At 40.4% G+C, this 15,855-nt stretch overlaps 1 protein-coding gene across 4 annotated transcripts in view; it reads right to left on the reverse strand.

Annotated features, from left to right (window-relative positions):
• Positions 1 to 15,855, reverse strand: part of alpk1 (alpha-kinase 1) — a 141,179-nt gene that overhangs the window by 49,290 nt on the left and 76,034 nt on the right. For all 4 annotated transcript variants that reach the window (XM_039759783.1, XM_039759782.1, XM_039759784.1 and 1 more), the window contains exon 5: positions 12,981 to 13,135. In XM_039759783.1, the coding sequence (XP_039615717.1) occupies positions 12,981 to 13,135 (155 nt within the window). The remainder of the gene's footprint in view (positions 1 to 12,980; positions 13,136 to 15,855) is intronic.

Genomic DNA, 15,855 nt, shown 5'->3' on the forward strand with positions numbered 1-15,855 from the left:
GGCAGGTAAGCATACAAGCCTGGCACACCAACTTTGTTGTATTTTGCCATCAGAATAGAATCGGACTGCAGTTCAATCAACTCCATTTGGATATTCTCAGGCGCATTCTCAACGCTATAAGAGTATGGAGACGTAAACAGCACAAAGTCCTCTTCGTGTGAACTGAAATCACGAAAACGCTCACTGAATTCATTGCTCGGTAATACAAGTTGGAAAACAAATCCTCCAAAAATCTAATTTTATTTTACTAAGTTTACTTCAAAGTTAATATTGTAAAATAAGGTGATATGCAAAAAGCCCCCTGACCTACACTAATTATACTCAGAATCACAAAAATCTGTTAATAAACAACTCCCAACTTCTCACGTCCACTTCAGATCTTCAGCTGTAGTCTGCACTAACTGTTCGTTACAATACTAGCACAAAATTACATAAAACTAGAGCAGAAAAATGTGAAAATATGCGGGCTATTACTACTCGTGATGGTCAGTTGTGCCCGGTGGCCAGTCTCAGCAGCCCAGCCAGTAGTGTAGCCCAGTGGTCCGCAACCAGTTTGACACCAAGGACCGCTTTACTAGAAGCAAATTTTTCCAGGGACCGGTGGGTTGTTGGAGGTTGGAGTTTATGGGGTGATTATGGGCGGGTTCGTAGGGCAGTTTTATACACAGTTTACATTACATTTCTATTATTATTATTAAGTTATAATATAGTAATAGAAATGATACAGCTTACCATAATGCAGAATCAGTGAGAGCCCTGAGCTTGTTTTCCTGCAAGCAGACGATCCCATCTGGGGAGGATGGAAGACAGTGACACGCGAAGTGCGTTGCTTATGTTCAGTCTACTCCGTAATCTCGTTTTGGTTGCTGTCACTGCAGAAAACGTGCGTCACAAAGATAGGATGTTGGAAATGGAAGCAGCTTCAATAGCTTCTTTCGCGTTAGTTTAATCTTCTCCTATCTACAAGTTATGCTGACGAGAATTTTTCTCAGAATTTCCTACACTTTCAGGGTGCGAATGATGCCCAAATCCAATGGCTGAAGCACTGCCGTGCAATTGGGTGGGAGGAATTCAACGTGAACATTATCTAAGTGCGGAAGCATGTTGTGGTCAGCACAGTTATCCTTTTCTTCTTCTTCACATTGTGAGTTTTCTGAACTCTTTTGGGATCTGGGATCCCCCACCCAACGGGAACGACACGCTGAAGTGCGTCCTGAAACGCTATTGCCGCGTGTGAGATTGTTTGTCCGGGTTTAAAAACCTCATATATTCTTGAATGAGTGCCGCATTAATTGGAACGTTTCTTGAACAAGCATCACTGCAACCACATGAAAACGGCTTTTTCGCCGTCTTCAAAGGCAGCAGTTCGCATACGTTTGCAACCCGAGATTTTTCTTCTTTTTCGCATATAACAAGTATGCCGTTTCTATAGAAGGGTGATAATGAGTTAAATTCCAATGGATGTTTGTCAAATGTTGACGAGCGATAAGGAAAAGGTGTCACTTAAAACCACACAAAACAAAAACAGCAAAAAAACAGTACGAGGAATGTTCGAAGAAAGAACATATTTTTACAGTGTTTCTGTTTGGGGATCGCTGTGCAAATGTCCACAACTGAGCTGTGACCACAGAACTAACTGCTCTGTGGATGATTCATTCAAGCATTTCATGGTCACTTCGTTGTAATGAAAGTATCTGCTGCTGAATGTGCTTCGTAGTAACGAGATTTCTGTGGACTCGTGTCATATGGGGAAACTGTCAGAAACATAAAAATACTTTGTTGTAATACTCTCTCAGCGCGGTCTTCTCTCTCCTCTTTCTGCGCCGCTGCAAAGCCCCGCCCGCCTAGCGTTCTGAAAAGTGTCCTCAGTGAAGGGGGCAGCCTTTTTGCTGTACCCCTTCACTGAGTGAATCTCCATTGCTGGCAGGTAGTGGGCTGAGACCGCAGTCTAGCACTTCAGTTGCGACTTTCGCGGCTCCAAGTATACTAGCAGATGACGTTTCCGGTTCCGTAATGCCATGGGGAAACGTGCTTTTGTCAGAAGGCAGCAGTAAGAAAAGCCAATAAGTAACGCCGAAGATGCAGAATGATTCAATCACAAACAACAGTAATCATTTTGTACAAGTTCAATGCTAACTAGGATCTGTCATGCAGGCCGCACAGATTTCTGTTGCGTGTTTGACATGCCTGCATTAAGTAGTTCTCTCGTTCGCTAAGGTTACGCCCCGAGGCAGACGCGTGAGTGAGGAGTGCCCTGCCCCCCTCCCCGTAGCCCGATGAGTCTCTCTCAGATTTGCGCTAATAAATCGGTAACACAAGCAAACTACAATACATAGCGTGATGAGAAAGTCGCAGAAATCAACGGAATGTTCAAGCAAATTCTAGAAAAACAAAACCCAATCTAAATCCGAAAAGTAGTTCTCTCGTGACAAGCAGACAGACATACAAACGGGTCTAAAAAACTACGAGAAATGTCACACTTGGACCACAAAATTTTCAAAGCCGTTTCTTAGCGAGCACCTTTGGACCAAGGGTAACCTACATTCCAAGTTTCAAGTCCCAAGTCCTCATGGTTAGGGAGATTTTGTGATAAGTGAGTCAGTGGGATTTGGGTTTTTTATATATACATATATACATACACACACATACATACATTATATATATATATATATATATATATATATATATATATATATATATATATATATATATATATATATATATATATATATATATATATATATATATATATATACACACATATACACTCACCTAAAGGATTATTAGGAGCACCTGTTCAATTTCTCATTAATGCAATTATCTAATCAACCAATCACATGGCAGTTGCTTCAATGCATTTAGGGGTGTGGTCCTGGTCAAGACAATCTCCTGAACTCCAAACTGAATGTCAGAATGGCAAAGAAAGGCGATTTAAGCAATTTGGAGCGTGGCATGGTTGTTGGTGCCAGACGGGCCGGTCTGAGTATTTCACAATCTGCTCAGTTACTGGGATTTTCACGCACAACCATTTCTAGGGTTTACAAAGAATGGTGTGAAAAGGGAAAAACATCCAGTATGCGCAGTCCTGTGGGCGAAAATACCTTGTTGATGCTAGAGGTCAGAGGAGAATGAATGGGCCGACTGATTCAAGCTGATAGAAGAGCAACTTTGACTGAAATAACCACTCGTTACAACCGAGGTAGGCAGCAAAGCATTTGTGAAGCCACAACACGCACAACCTTGAGGCGGATGGGCTACAACAGCAGAAGACCCCACCGGTACCACTCATCTCCACTACAAATAGGAAAAAGAGGCTACAATTTGCATGAGCTCACCAAAATTGGACAGTTGAAGACTGGAAAAATGTTGCCTGGTCTGATGAGTCTCGATTTCTGTTGAGACATTCAAATGGTGGAGTCAGAATTTGGTGTAAACAGAATGAGAACATGGATCCATCATGCCTTGTTACCACTGTGCAGGCTGGTGGTGGTGGTGTAATGGTGTGGGGATGTTTTCTTGGCACACTTTAGGCCCCTTAGTGCCAATTGGGCATCGTTTAAATGCCACGGGCTACCTGAGCATTGTTTCTGACCATGTCCATCCCTTCATGACCACCATGTACCCATCCTCTGATGGCTACTTCCAGCAGGATAATGCACCATGTCACAAAGCTCGAATCATTTCAAATTGGTTTCTTGAACATGACAATGAGTTCACTGTACTAAAATGGCCCCCACAGTCACCAGATCTCAACCCAATAGAGCATCTTTGGGATGTGGTGGAACGGGAGCTTCGTGCCCTGGATGTGCATCCCACAAATCTCCATCAACTGCAAGATGCTATCCTATCAATATGGGCCAACATTTCTAAAGAATGCTTTCAGCACCTTGTTGAGTCAATGCCACGTAGAATTAAGGCAGTTCTGAAGGCGAAAGGGGGTCAAACACCGGATTAGTATGGTGGTCCTAATAATCCTTTAGGAGAGTGTATATATATAAAATAAAAAAAATCTTGGAAGGGAGACCAGGGAGATGAGACGTGATCTTCTGAGAAGACACTTAAAAGACCCGCGAGACGAAAGAGATTGGCCACGGAGCATCTTGCAGGGACCTTAAACATGAGACTTGGTGCCAAGAGTTTGTCTTAGGACCCTCTTGCGGGGACGTGGAACATGAGATTCTTGCAAGTCACACACTACTTACAACCATTTTCAAATAAGACCACGGTCATCAAATCTCTCAGCCGTGTAAAGGTTTTTAGCAGACACAGATCCTCTGTTCTCAGCTCATATAAAGTGTATTAGGACAATACGTTCTAGATGAAATGTCAACGACTAAGCGAAGAAGAAAAAGCAGTGCGGAGAAAAGAGACCCAAAAGGGCTAAAGAGAAAAAAAGCAGGTAAGAGATTATGAAAAGCAGCAGAATTCAAAAGGCTGAAAATAAAAAAAATGATTGTGAGATACACATGCAGAGAAAGGTGAAGAATATCCATCCATCCATTCATCCATCATCCAATCCGCTATATCCTAACTACAGGGTCACAAGGGTCTGCTGGAGCTAATCCCAGCCCACACTGGGCACAGGGCACAGGGCACAAGGCAGGAAACAAACCCCAGGCAGAGCACCGGCCTACCACAGAGGTAAAGAATATGAAAGCAGTAAAATTTGAAAGTATCAAAAAAATGAAAGTAAAGATCGCATTAGTGCAAACAAATGGAAATTATTAGTCGAAAAAAGGGAAAATAACGGACTAGGTGTAATTGAAAAAATAGCAGGAAAAAGCGAGGTCAGAAATAAAAGACAAAGAGTAGAAAACAAAGTAAAACATCACAAAGAGGTTCAAAAAAGAGGGAGTAAAAAAAACATGCAGAGCAGGTTACAGAATATAAAAGCAGAAAAATTCAAAAGTATCAAAAAAAAAGAAAGTAAAGATCGCATTAGCACAAACGAAGAGAAATTATTACTCGGTGAAATAACGGAAAGGCGAATAGAGATCGAATATATGGACATAGGTGATATGTCAGAAGTATGGAAATATTGTAAGGCTTTGAAATTTCAGTCAGAGACTTGTAGGTCGTCTAATTCGTGTTGCCATCGCGTTTCTTCCCAATGAAGAGGAGTATCCAAGAGAACTAAAAGATTTGTTGTTTGGTGAAAGTGAAATCCAAAAACAGTCAGTCAAGTCAGTCATTTGACAACCCGCTATATCCGAACACAGGGTCACGGGGGTCTGCTGGAGCCAATCCCAGTAAGTCAGGAACAAACCCCGAGCAGGGCGCCAGCCCACCGCAGAATCCACAAACACTACAGGCAAAATATACGAGTCTGCAATAATCGTTTTGCCTTTGCAACATTCAATGTTCAAAACATAGATTTACACAATAATGGACCATACGCTATGAGAATCTGTGGTCCCGCAACAATTAGAGCAACGACAAGTTTAATTTCAAAGAAAGCACAATTCGGTCAGGTCTATATTTATGATCATGGAGAAGTGATGCAAATTTTAACAGGCGAAAAGAAAGGTAATGTAGCATATATTCAACATTAGACACCAAAGGAGACCTTGATATGCCATTCGTATTAAAATGGTTACAGTTTCCCGTGAGAATAGCTTTTGCTATGACAATTAACAAATCACAGGGACAAACATTCGAAAAGGTCGGATTATTTATTAGAGAAAAATAAACTAAATTCACTCACGGGCATTTATATGTTGTGTTGTCACAATGTAAGTCCAAAAACAGAATCAAAATTCAATGCGATCTTGAAGAAAAGGTAATTGTTTTTCCTCAAGCTTTAAAGTAAAAGTGCAAATAATGAAATCGAAACAATTCCAAAGAAAAAAAACAAGCTTTTAAAATTGCATACCTGATTAACCAAACATGGGGGTTGGCGAGCGAATCAAGCAGAGCCGCACTAGTATATAAAAATACACACACACATGATAAATATACAGTATATTGTGAGAGATGGCGGGCAACTTATCCCGGCCAACACATCCAGGCCACTAGATGGAGTCCTCCCTGCAGCATGGAGGTGCCCTGGATTCCCGCAGGGCATCATGGGAGATGGTGTTCGACTTTACAGCCCTGCTGGGTGCTGTAATCCCAAGTCACAGGGACGGAAGAACAGAAGTACCTCCGGGCTGAAGAAAAATCGAAATTTTCAACTGAACTGGAAGTGCTAGTGAACCACATGGACTGAAGGACAGGAGCACTTCTGGGTCATGGAGTATTTAAAGGACTATGGGAAACCCAGCAAGCTGGGCCGGAGAAGAGTGGTAGAGTGACGGAGCTGCTGGGAGAGGAGGGGTGATTATTTGGATTGGATTATTGTGGCGTGTGTGGTGTCTACTGTGGCATAATATCAAAAGGAAAAGAAATGTAAATTATTTCTAGCACTTTTACTTGGTGTCCTGGACATTTGTCTGTGGGGTTTGAGGAGCGACAGCACACCTTTAGTGTCACAATATATTATATATATTTGATACATCACATATAGGTATAATCAAGTATGTACAGTATATTTTATATATATATATATATATATATATATATACATAAAATCACACACATGCACTTAGGAGGCCTGTCCAGGGCCCACATGATGGTAGTTACCCTCCGAACCAGGGGTTGGCGCTGTGTTCTAACACCTTCTCTCTTCCTCCCTCTGATGGCCATCCCACCACTGACATTACTTCCATTGTCCGTCCCTTCTGGCCTGGAATCCACATGACCAGAAGTTCGGCCATTTTAAGGCAGTTCTGTATTGGAATCCCATCTGGAAAGACGTCACTTTCACCTTTCTAAAGAGAATCATTTTGCTTTCACTTATTTCCATTATATGGCGTCTTGGACGTGCCCCAATCCCTTTCTTGTATTTGTTTCTTTACTTGCTATATATCTTGGTGTGCCACTACTGGACATCATGACACGGGTCTGCCAGTCAACGGCATTCGCTGCCACATCTGCAGGCTTTACAATGCCAAGGCAGAAGCCCCACGTCAGCTCGGCCCTGAAACACTGCTGACTTCTCTGGGCTCAGCCTCATCTGAGATGAAACGTCACAATGTGGCTTAGTGGTTCAGGCCTTGGACTTCAAACTCTGAGGCGGTGGGTTCAAATCCGTTCTGCCTGTGCGCCAATTAGAAACACAAAAGAAATGTAACCGACTGTATCTCAAATGGTAGGTCAACATGGATAACAGCATCAGCCAAACAAGAAATAAGATGAACAACACCACCATGGAATGGCGAAGGGGCGCAGCTGCTTGACAGCCACAGCCACATCACTCGTAGGAAAAAGGCCTTAGTGGGCAGACAAGTCAAGAAATGGCCGTGAAGTTGTTGCTCACCTTTAGCCTTCAACGTCTCCCATGCTTACTGGTCATCATCACAGGAGCAAACTGTACAGAAACGGGCAAAAAATACGACAACGGAAACTTCACCAGGTGAACAAACGGAGGCGACCTTTGAAGGGCACAGTGACCTCCTGGAGGTCCCCAAAATGAGGGAAATGAATAAAAGGTAAAATAACCAAAGGCACGACGACAACAATAACCGGCCAATAAAATAAAAATCACGTGGACGCAGCGGGGCTCCGTTTATTTAGGACCAGCATCTTTATGGACACTGCTAATCATTAACCAGCAGGTGCTGAGACAATACGGCGCTGTCATGTAAATGAGGAAGCCCCCTGCCGAGAACTGGACATCCTCAAATGGCAATTAATAAGAACAATAATCATAATATTCATCATCATCATCATCATCATGTAAAAGTCCTAATTCAACGTACAGCAGAGCCGAAAAATGAAGTAGCAGACCCAAGTGTGGCTCAGCATCCGGCACTGTTTAAAATGAAACAAACAAAAAAATCAGACGAGAACATTTTTAAAGTTCTCTGAAGTGAATAAACGACCCAGCAGTTTAGAGCCTTGGAGATGTCACCGAGTTAACTGGCCAGCGAGGAGGGTGACAAGGCCACCAACATGAAAACGGTAAAGAGTGACAGTCCCAAGAAGACAACGAATATCAAAGAATAGCAGAAAATAAAACAAAATAAAAGAAAGAGACTGAAGAGTCCACAAATATTATAAATGACAAAGCAATTATGAAAATAGGATCAAAATCTCACAAAGTGTTCTGACACTAAAACAGCATTAAATGGTGCGAATGAACCATAAAAACCTACAAAGTAACATCTTATAAAACAACAACGTCTTATATATTCTTAGAGGACAAGACGTTAGAATCACAGAACTGAGGCTTATTAGAGCATTAAAGAAAATAAAAACCAATTACAGCTTATTACTGTGCAGAAAATAAATACAAAGAACAGGGAATGTGTTTAAAAACAAGGAGGACGTGTTATAGGATAAAGTATTAGAAAGAAACACAACTTATTATTATAACATCAAGTACTATGAACCACTACTACTGTAGAATACTATGAACTTGTGAACGTATTACATAATCTGGAATAAATGATAAAGTGTTAGAAATACTTTAGTAGAAACACGACTGCATATTACAAAGAATTATAAAGATCATTTAGAGTACGAGGTGAATGCCTTATAAAAACTACAATATAGTGTCAAGTTTAAATACCATTATATATTATAAAACTGTGAATGTATTATAAAAATGAATATTTATTATTAAGTATTATAAAGAATACATATTAGTATTTTATTATAGAGTTCAAAGTAGTAAATACAGTTCTATGTTATCTTAAAGTATCATAAAATTATTGCGTACAGTACTGAAATATGACAAAGTATCAGAATTAAATGTGAATGGCATTTTAAAAATGAGTATATATATCATAAAGTATTATAAAACTATCACATATTATATGTTTTAGAAAATTGTGAATGCATTATAAAAACTAGGAGATAGATATATAATAATAAGGTTTTACAAAAACTACTACATATTACTATAATAGACATTATTTCAAAATTGTGAGCATATTATAGAAACTAATACATGAAGTATAAATACTGATATATATTGTTATAAAGTTTATCTAATCTTAAAGTATTATAAAGTTATTAGATAATAAAAATATAACACCATGAATGCCCTCTAAAAACTAGTAGCTATGGTATTATAAGGTATTATAAAAATTATTACATTGTTATCATGCAAAGTATTCTAAACTTATATAATAAAAACTGTACACATAAAGTATTACAGAAAATGTTGCATATTATTATATAAATTATTGCAAAAACATTTTTAAACTGAGACTGTGTTATAAAAACTAGTATATATTGTAAAGTACTGTATTATTAGTAGGCCTACCAATATATACTATTTTATTATAAAATAATAATTATTACATAAGAAAAATAAATCACAAATGAACTATAAACCTAGTATTCATTATAATATAATAAATTGTTAATAAATTATTACATATAGTACAAAGTATTATAAAACTGCAAATGTATTCAAAATGTGCTCCTCAAATCTAAAGTATTCAAACTGTGAACGTATTATTTAAACTTTCTTTATATCTTCTTCTATTACGCAGTGTTCACAATGTACTACAAAAAGCTACAAGTATATGAAGTTTTATAAAACTGTTACATATTATTATAACACAAAGTTTTATAAAGTTGTCGACGGAGTATATACTAGTTTTTATAATGCACAGTATTCTCGGTGTCAGTATAAAGTTTATTAAAACTGTTCCATAATAACACTATTATAAAATCGCGACGGCACGGTTATGATCATTATTATCATTATTATTATTAACGTGTGAACGTCTCCTCGTTCTGACTGTTATTTCTTCTTCTTCTCCTCTTATGAAGTGTCACACGTGTCCTGTCGAAGGCTACACTTTTGATTTCTACGATGATTATGATGACGACCTATGAATGGCAGATGCGGCACGTCGAAGGGCCTTGTCATGTCGTATAAAGCGCCTTGTAATTTTGTCTGTGGCTCTGTCCCGTTTCTCGTGATGTGCTCTCAGAGCAGAGACGATCACAGAGAAGGCATCGCTCTTAGTTGTAGACATGGCAGCAACTCGTTCATTCATTCACTTTTTCACCAATTCATTCATTCATTCATTTCCTGGACTCTGGTTGTAAAATAAAGTGAATAACTATGAGGCAGCCGTACAAAGTCTCTCTCTCTCTCTGTCCATACTTTTCCGATGAAGTTATTTCCCCACAAAGTCTCCTCATCAAAGTGAAGCACTGGCGTGGATGTAATGTCAACCTTTTTGCATTTGTTCTATCCAAGTAGCCTTCCTCATTCTGAATAATACAATGGGTCAGGAAAATAAATTACCGAGGGAGGTTAAATAATAGTTCAAAGCAGATCAGCGAGTCTGCAGCAGTGTTGACAAAGTAATTTTGCCAGCATGATGAAACATTTCAGAAGATGGTAACCTATAGACGCCGAGTATCAGTGAATGGTCTAAACTAGCATGAGGCAGGATTTAGGGTCCCTATAGAGTGTGACCCCATGATATGCTTTGTTTCATAGGGGCAGCTGCAGTTATCAACAGATGTTTCAGCAATAAATAATTGGTATCATCTCGGAAAAGAGCCGTCTACCTGGGGAGAAGGCATAATACCAAAAACACGGCTCGGCTATTACAGCCACATTAATCTCTCATCTACGCAGGTTTCTCGGGGAGTTTACTGCAGGTGTTTCTTCTGGAAGAAAGCCGCCAACTCTCTAAAGTTATAAAGCTTTGTGCCGCTTTGTTAGGGTGGCCGGCCTCAACCATAAATTCCCGTCACTGCCCACAAACACTCGACTTCTGTTCACAAGGAATGGGGGCGGGGGATTGTGTTGAGGTTTGGAGGGGGGTTTAAAAAAAAAAAAAAAAAGGTAGTGCTATTTATCACTTCAACTGCGCCCCCCCAACCACCCCAATTTAAGGCTCTCATGTTGGTGTTGTAATTAGAACTTCATTAACTGATTCATTACTGACAAAGCAGAACATTTCATTAACCCGTTTAATTCAAGCTGCTGCCTTTTCTCATCCAGAATTCTTTACCAAAACAAAAAATAAGAATTACTGCCAAAAACTTTTTAGATAGATAGATAGATAGATAGATAGATAGATAGATAGATAGATACTATATAATATAGATAGATAGATAAAAGGCACTATATAACAGATAGATAGATAGATAGATAGATAGATAGATAGATAGATAGATAGATAGATAGATAGATAGATAGATAGATAGATAGAGTGAAAGGCACTATATAACAGAGAGATAGACATATGAATAGAGAGTGAAAGGCACTTTATATTTGATAGATAGGCATGAAAGACACTATATAATATAATAGATAGATAGATAGGTAGGACACTGTATTATAGATATACAAGGCACTATAAAATAGACAGACACACAGACATAGAAGGCGCTATAAAACATATAAGACTGCGAGGGACAGCACTCAATAGTAAATAGATGGCCTTCATACTGCACAATTAGAAAGACAGACGTATAAAGAGTCCGACAGATTAGATGGTTAGATGGACCCGCCCACTGCCCGGGCAGCATGTGACCCTAGCCCTACTTGGTTCCAGTGGTTTCTACCCGCTGTGCCCACATTTCTCAACACGGGTCTCTCAGCGCGATGGGCACACAGCTGGAGTCGTGTGGTTTCTTATTTTATTCTCCTTCCCATTTCTTAGTAATTTGACTCTCAGGCCTTGTCCACACGTTTCTGAGTGTTTTTTAAAACGTAGCTGTGTGTATGCGCTTTGGACACTCGCAAACTGGGTTTTTGGTCCCTGAAAAGTGACCTTTTGAAGACCTCCTTCCAGGATCGAGATGCTTTAGAAGCTCCGTCTTCCCGGTTTATGTGTAGACAGGGCTTGTAACGTCAGAGTGTTTCTGCCAGTATCTTCTTTGCTCGACGTCAGTCTGTGTGCCACTATCTGTTTTGCTCACATGCAGTGTCGGGTGTACTGTAGTTAAGGTAGTGTGCTGTTGTTAACCTTGCTAACGGCACTTTTTACATGTTTATATTTAAATGTATAATTTTACCACTATATTGAGCAACAGAGGCATCAGAATGCGCTTAGAGGTCAGTGCGACACCGAAAACTCCAACGACACACGACACTCCGCCACCGTCACCTGTTCTGGACGAGACTTCTAGTTGTGGGACAACTTTGAAAAGAAGTGGTTGTTGCTTAAGAACAGCGAGAGAATTTTTGTTTGTCAAGGACATCGCTGTGGCCTTTGATTGAGCCGTTTCGCCCGCACGTCGACGGGAAGGCAACTGTAATGAGATCGCCCGTCAGCGTTGTCCAAAAAGTTGCCTGCACACTCTGCTGTTTAGCAAACAAAGGGAGATTATGCAAGATGGCAAACACCTTTGGGTTATCAAGGGAGGAGGTTTCTGAAACAGTAAAGTGAGTGTGTGACACAACTACAGCCCACTTGGGCCCCGTGTGTACACAATTCCCTGTCACTGGTTTCACCGGGACTCATGTGGAAAGGATTTAGCCACCCATAAAGTCCATGGATTATCTGAACTGTACAGAAAGGGGATCACAAGTGTTCAATTATTGGCGTTGTTCGTTGTGAGATGCCCGGGTAATGTGCATGATGCCCGTATTTTCACAAATTCCATGGTGAACACACATTTGGAAAGAAAGAAAAAAAAAAAACGGGTAATGGACATTAATCTAAATGACATTTCCTCTGTTATCTGTCTGTTTCACACTCCTGATAGCAGAGTTCCGTGTTTTTATGTGGATGGAGACTAAAAATAAATAAAGAAATAAATAAAAACGGTGCATGCGTGGATGGGATTTTTTTTTAATGGAGGAAGAAAACTCCCGTTTTACAAAATCCCCGGCCAGGCCTCAGTGCCAGTTTAAATGCAGACCAGGGAACTTGTAAAGCCTGAGAGTTGAGGGCCTAATGAGATCAGACCATGAAGTGCCACTGTGTTTTAAGTAGACGGTGCTCACATGTCCATACCAGAAGCTCCTGCAGCCGTCCTCCAATGGTGTCTTTCAGGTTTGTTTTGTCTTCTGGGCCCACCGCCTGTTTGTACTGCCACCTCTCTGGCACAAAGGGCCACTTCATTTCCTTGGCTTCTTCAAGCAGGGTCCTCAGATCAGCGGGGAGTGAAGCTGTGGAGGGCAAAGTTCACATCAGAAAATCAGAGCCAAAGTGAAGTCACCTCACCCAGTGCTGTCATAAAGTGGCACCTAACCTGTGCCCCCCCAAAGATCTCTTCGTCAAGCTGTGCACTCCGGCAAAAGCTGTGATAATGACAGGCTGCCTGTCATCCGATACCGTGCTGAATTGTACCCTGCAGGTACACCGGGGTGCTCAGCCATTAAGAGCTGAGAGGAAGACAATCTTTTGAAATGGCTATCTGAGCGGAACAAGTGAAGCAAGAATGGAATGGAGGAAATGGTCACCAAAAAACAAGAGGCAAAATAAGAGGATTTGAAATGCCCATTAACTGGCCGAAAGCCACTTTTGGTACAAAATCTTTGAAGGAGTCACGGAGCAGAGCCTTCAAAGCCCCTGTCACAAGCACCTGTGAGGTGACAGGGCAAAAAAAAAGTGAATGTGACCTTATCAAAGCAAATGTCTGAAATGGTGAAAGGCAAAATAAATGCAGTAACAAAAGAAAGAAAGAAACGATGAGAGGCAAAACAGAAGAGGGAATACAAATCTGAACTTCAAGAAACTCTTAATATCATTGATCTCGGCTAATATTGAAACTTACGTTTTGTAATAACACCCTCAGCATGCACAATAGAGGAATCACGGGTTCAATGCGGATAAGACGTTCAAAGTAATAAAACATCAGGCTCAATCTCTCTATTTAATTTGAAAAACACAACATGCTGCTCTCTTCATCCATCCATCCATTATCCAACTAACTACAGGGTCACGGGGGTCTGCTGGAGCCAATCCCAGCCAACACAGGGCACAAGGCAGGAAACAAACCCCGGGCAGGGCGCCCTGCTCTCTTCAACTCTTCCCATTTTTGATAGTCAATTAACATAACAACAGATAAACCTTTCCAAGTGAATTATTTAATTCCATTTTGTGAATACAAAAATTTTTTAAATATAAAGAAACGTTGTTTTTGTTATTGTGGGCCTGGGGCTTTCACAGTTCCTCTGTCTCGCTTTATGCTTTGTATCATTTCTGAAGAGTGTAGGCCTCAAGCCTGCATCTTACATTTAGGGACTCTGCCTACTTGGGTTTAAAAAACCGACCTAACTGAACCAATTAGGAGGACTGCAGGCAGGCTACTCGGGCAGAATGGCCTCCTCTCCTTTGTTCTTCATCATAAATAGCCAACTCTTTCAATTCAAGTAAAATGAATATTGACTCAGTGTCAAAATGACTACCGTATATAATAATTTCTGGTAAAATCTGACACTAATGACAATTACGAACGATCAATAAAGTAATGATTTACTTCACTTAATTCTTAGAAAGGGTAGAAAAATTTTGTTTTTACCAAAAATATATTACCGTATTTACTCATGTTTAAGTTCTCCCGCGGGTAAGTTGGGGCTCGATTTTACCGTATAATTTCCGGTATTTTATAACGCCGGTCGTATAAATCAAACGCAGAAAACTCCCACTATTGCTCCAAGAGATTATGATATGCTGACACTCACCCGAGAGAGTAACCATGGGGCACACGGCCTTTTGTTTTCTATGTATTGTGCCTACGTGACCACACGGTAATACCTGAACTATTCTGAAGGGGCGTTTGCACTGATTTGTGGTTTTTGTGTCTCACGCCCTCACACATCTTCATCGTAAGAGCATCCCTTATTTACGATGGCGGGTTCAATCAGAAGAAACTATGAAGCTGGTTTTAAATTAAAAGTCATTGAAGTGGCGAAAGAAATTGGTAACTGCGCTACTGCAACAAAATTCGATGCGTCTGAGAAACTGATGTGTGATTGGAGGAGACAAGAAAATGTAAAAAAAAAAATGTTACAATTAAGTGTCCTACTTTTGAATGACCGTATAATCATAATTGTGAATTTCCCCTTGGGATTAATAAATATCTATCTATAAGTCGGGGTCTGATTTTATGATCGATTTTTACGGGTTTCAAGACCCGACTTATATGTAGTATATACGGTAATTTAGCCTCCTTAGCATTTTGTTTACCCCCAGAAAGACAAGCCAAGAACGTTAATTTTTTTTTTCCCCCCAAACAATAAAAAATGTTATAACGTGTACTAGGAAGACAGAAATACCAAAACGTCAACATAAACACAGTAGAGATGGCCTGTCGAGTGTCCACTAGTGTGCTGATACCGGCTTACTACACATCCTTCGTGTGACACGCTGTGAATAGTCACTAACGCATAGCCTGACGTCTCAAACAGGACAGTAGGCACCTGCTTTTTTTGTGTATTTTTGTTGTCGCTTGAACACAACATGGTAGAATTTCAGTGCCCGACCTGCACGATGGACGCGACCCCTTATGTTATTGCAGATTACCACAGTGTGGGGCTTAGTGACTTCCATGTTTCCCCCAACACGGACATCGACAGTGGCCGCATTGTGAACAGTGCTCAGGGGACTAATGTCTTTGCTGTCCTTTCACTTGATCACATTCATTTTGCCACACTGAAGCTTCACACGACCAGATTCAGCTGGCATGTTATGGCGGCTTGGTTGTACCATGCCGATCACCGATTCACACTGTCATGACTATCGCTTGATTCAGCTAATGGCTTACTTTCAGTTTGTTGTAAAACTGGCCTTACATTTTTTTTCTCCCCCGTTTACTCACCATTGTGTGTTGGTGGAAGGCTCCGCCCACTCATGAATATTGATGAGTCAGCATAGAGATAAAATT

This window comes from Polypterus senegalus, chromosome 7 (assembly GCF_016835505.1).
Source record: "Polypterus senegalus isolate Bchr_013 chromosome 7, ASM1683550v1, whole genome shotgun sequence".
Taxonomy (NCBI): domain Eukaryota; kingdom Metazoa; phylum Chordata; class Cladistia; order Polypteriformes; family Polypteridae; genus Polypterus; species Polypterus senegalus.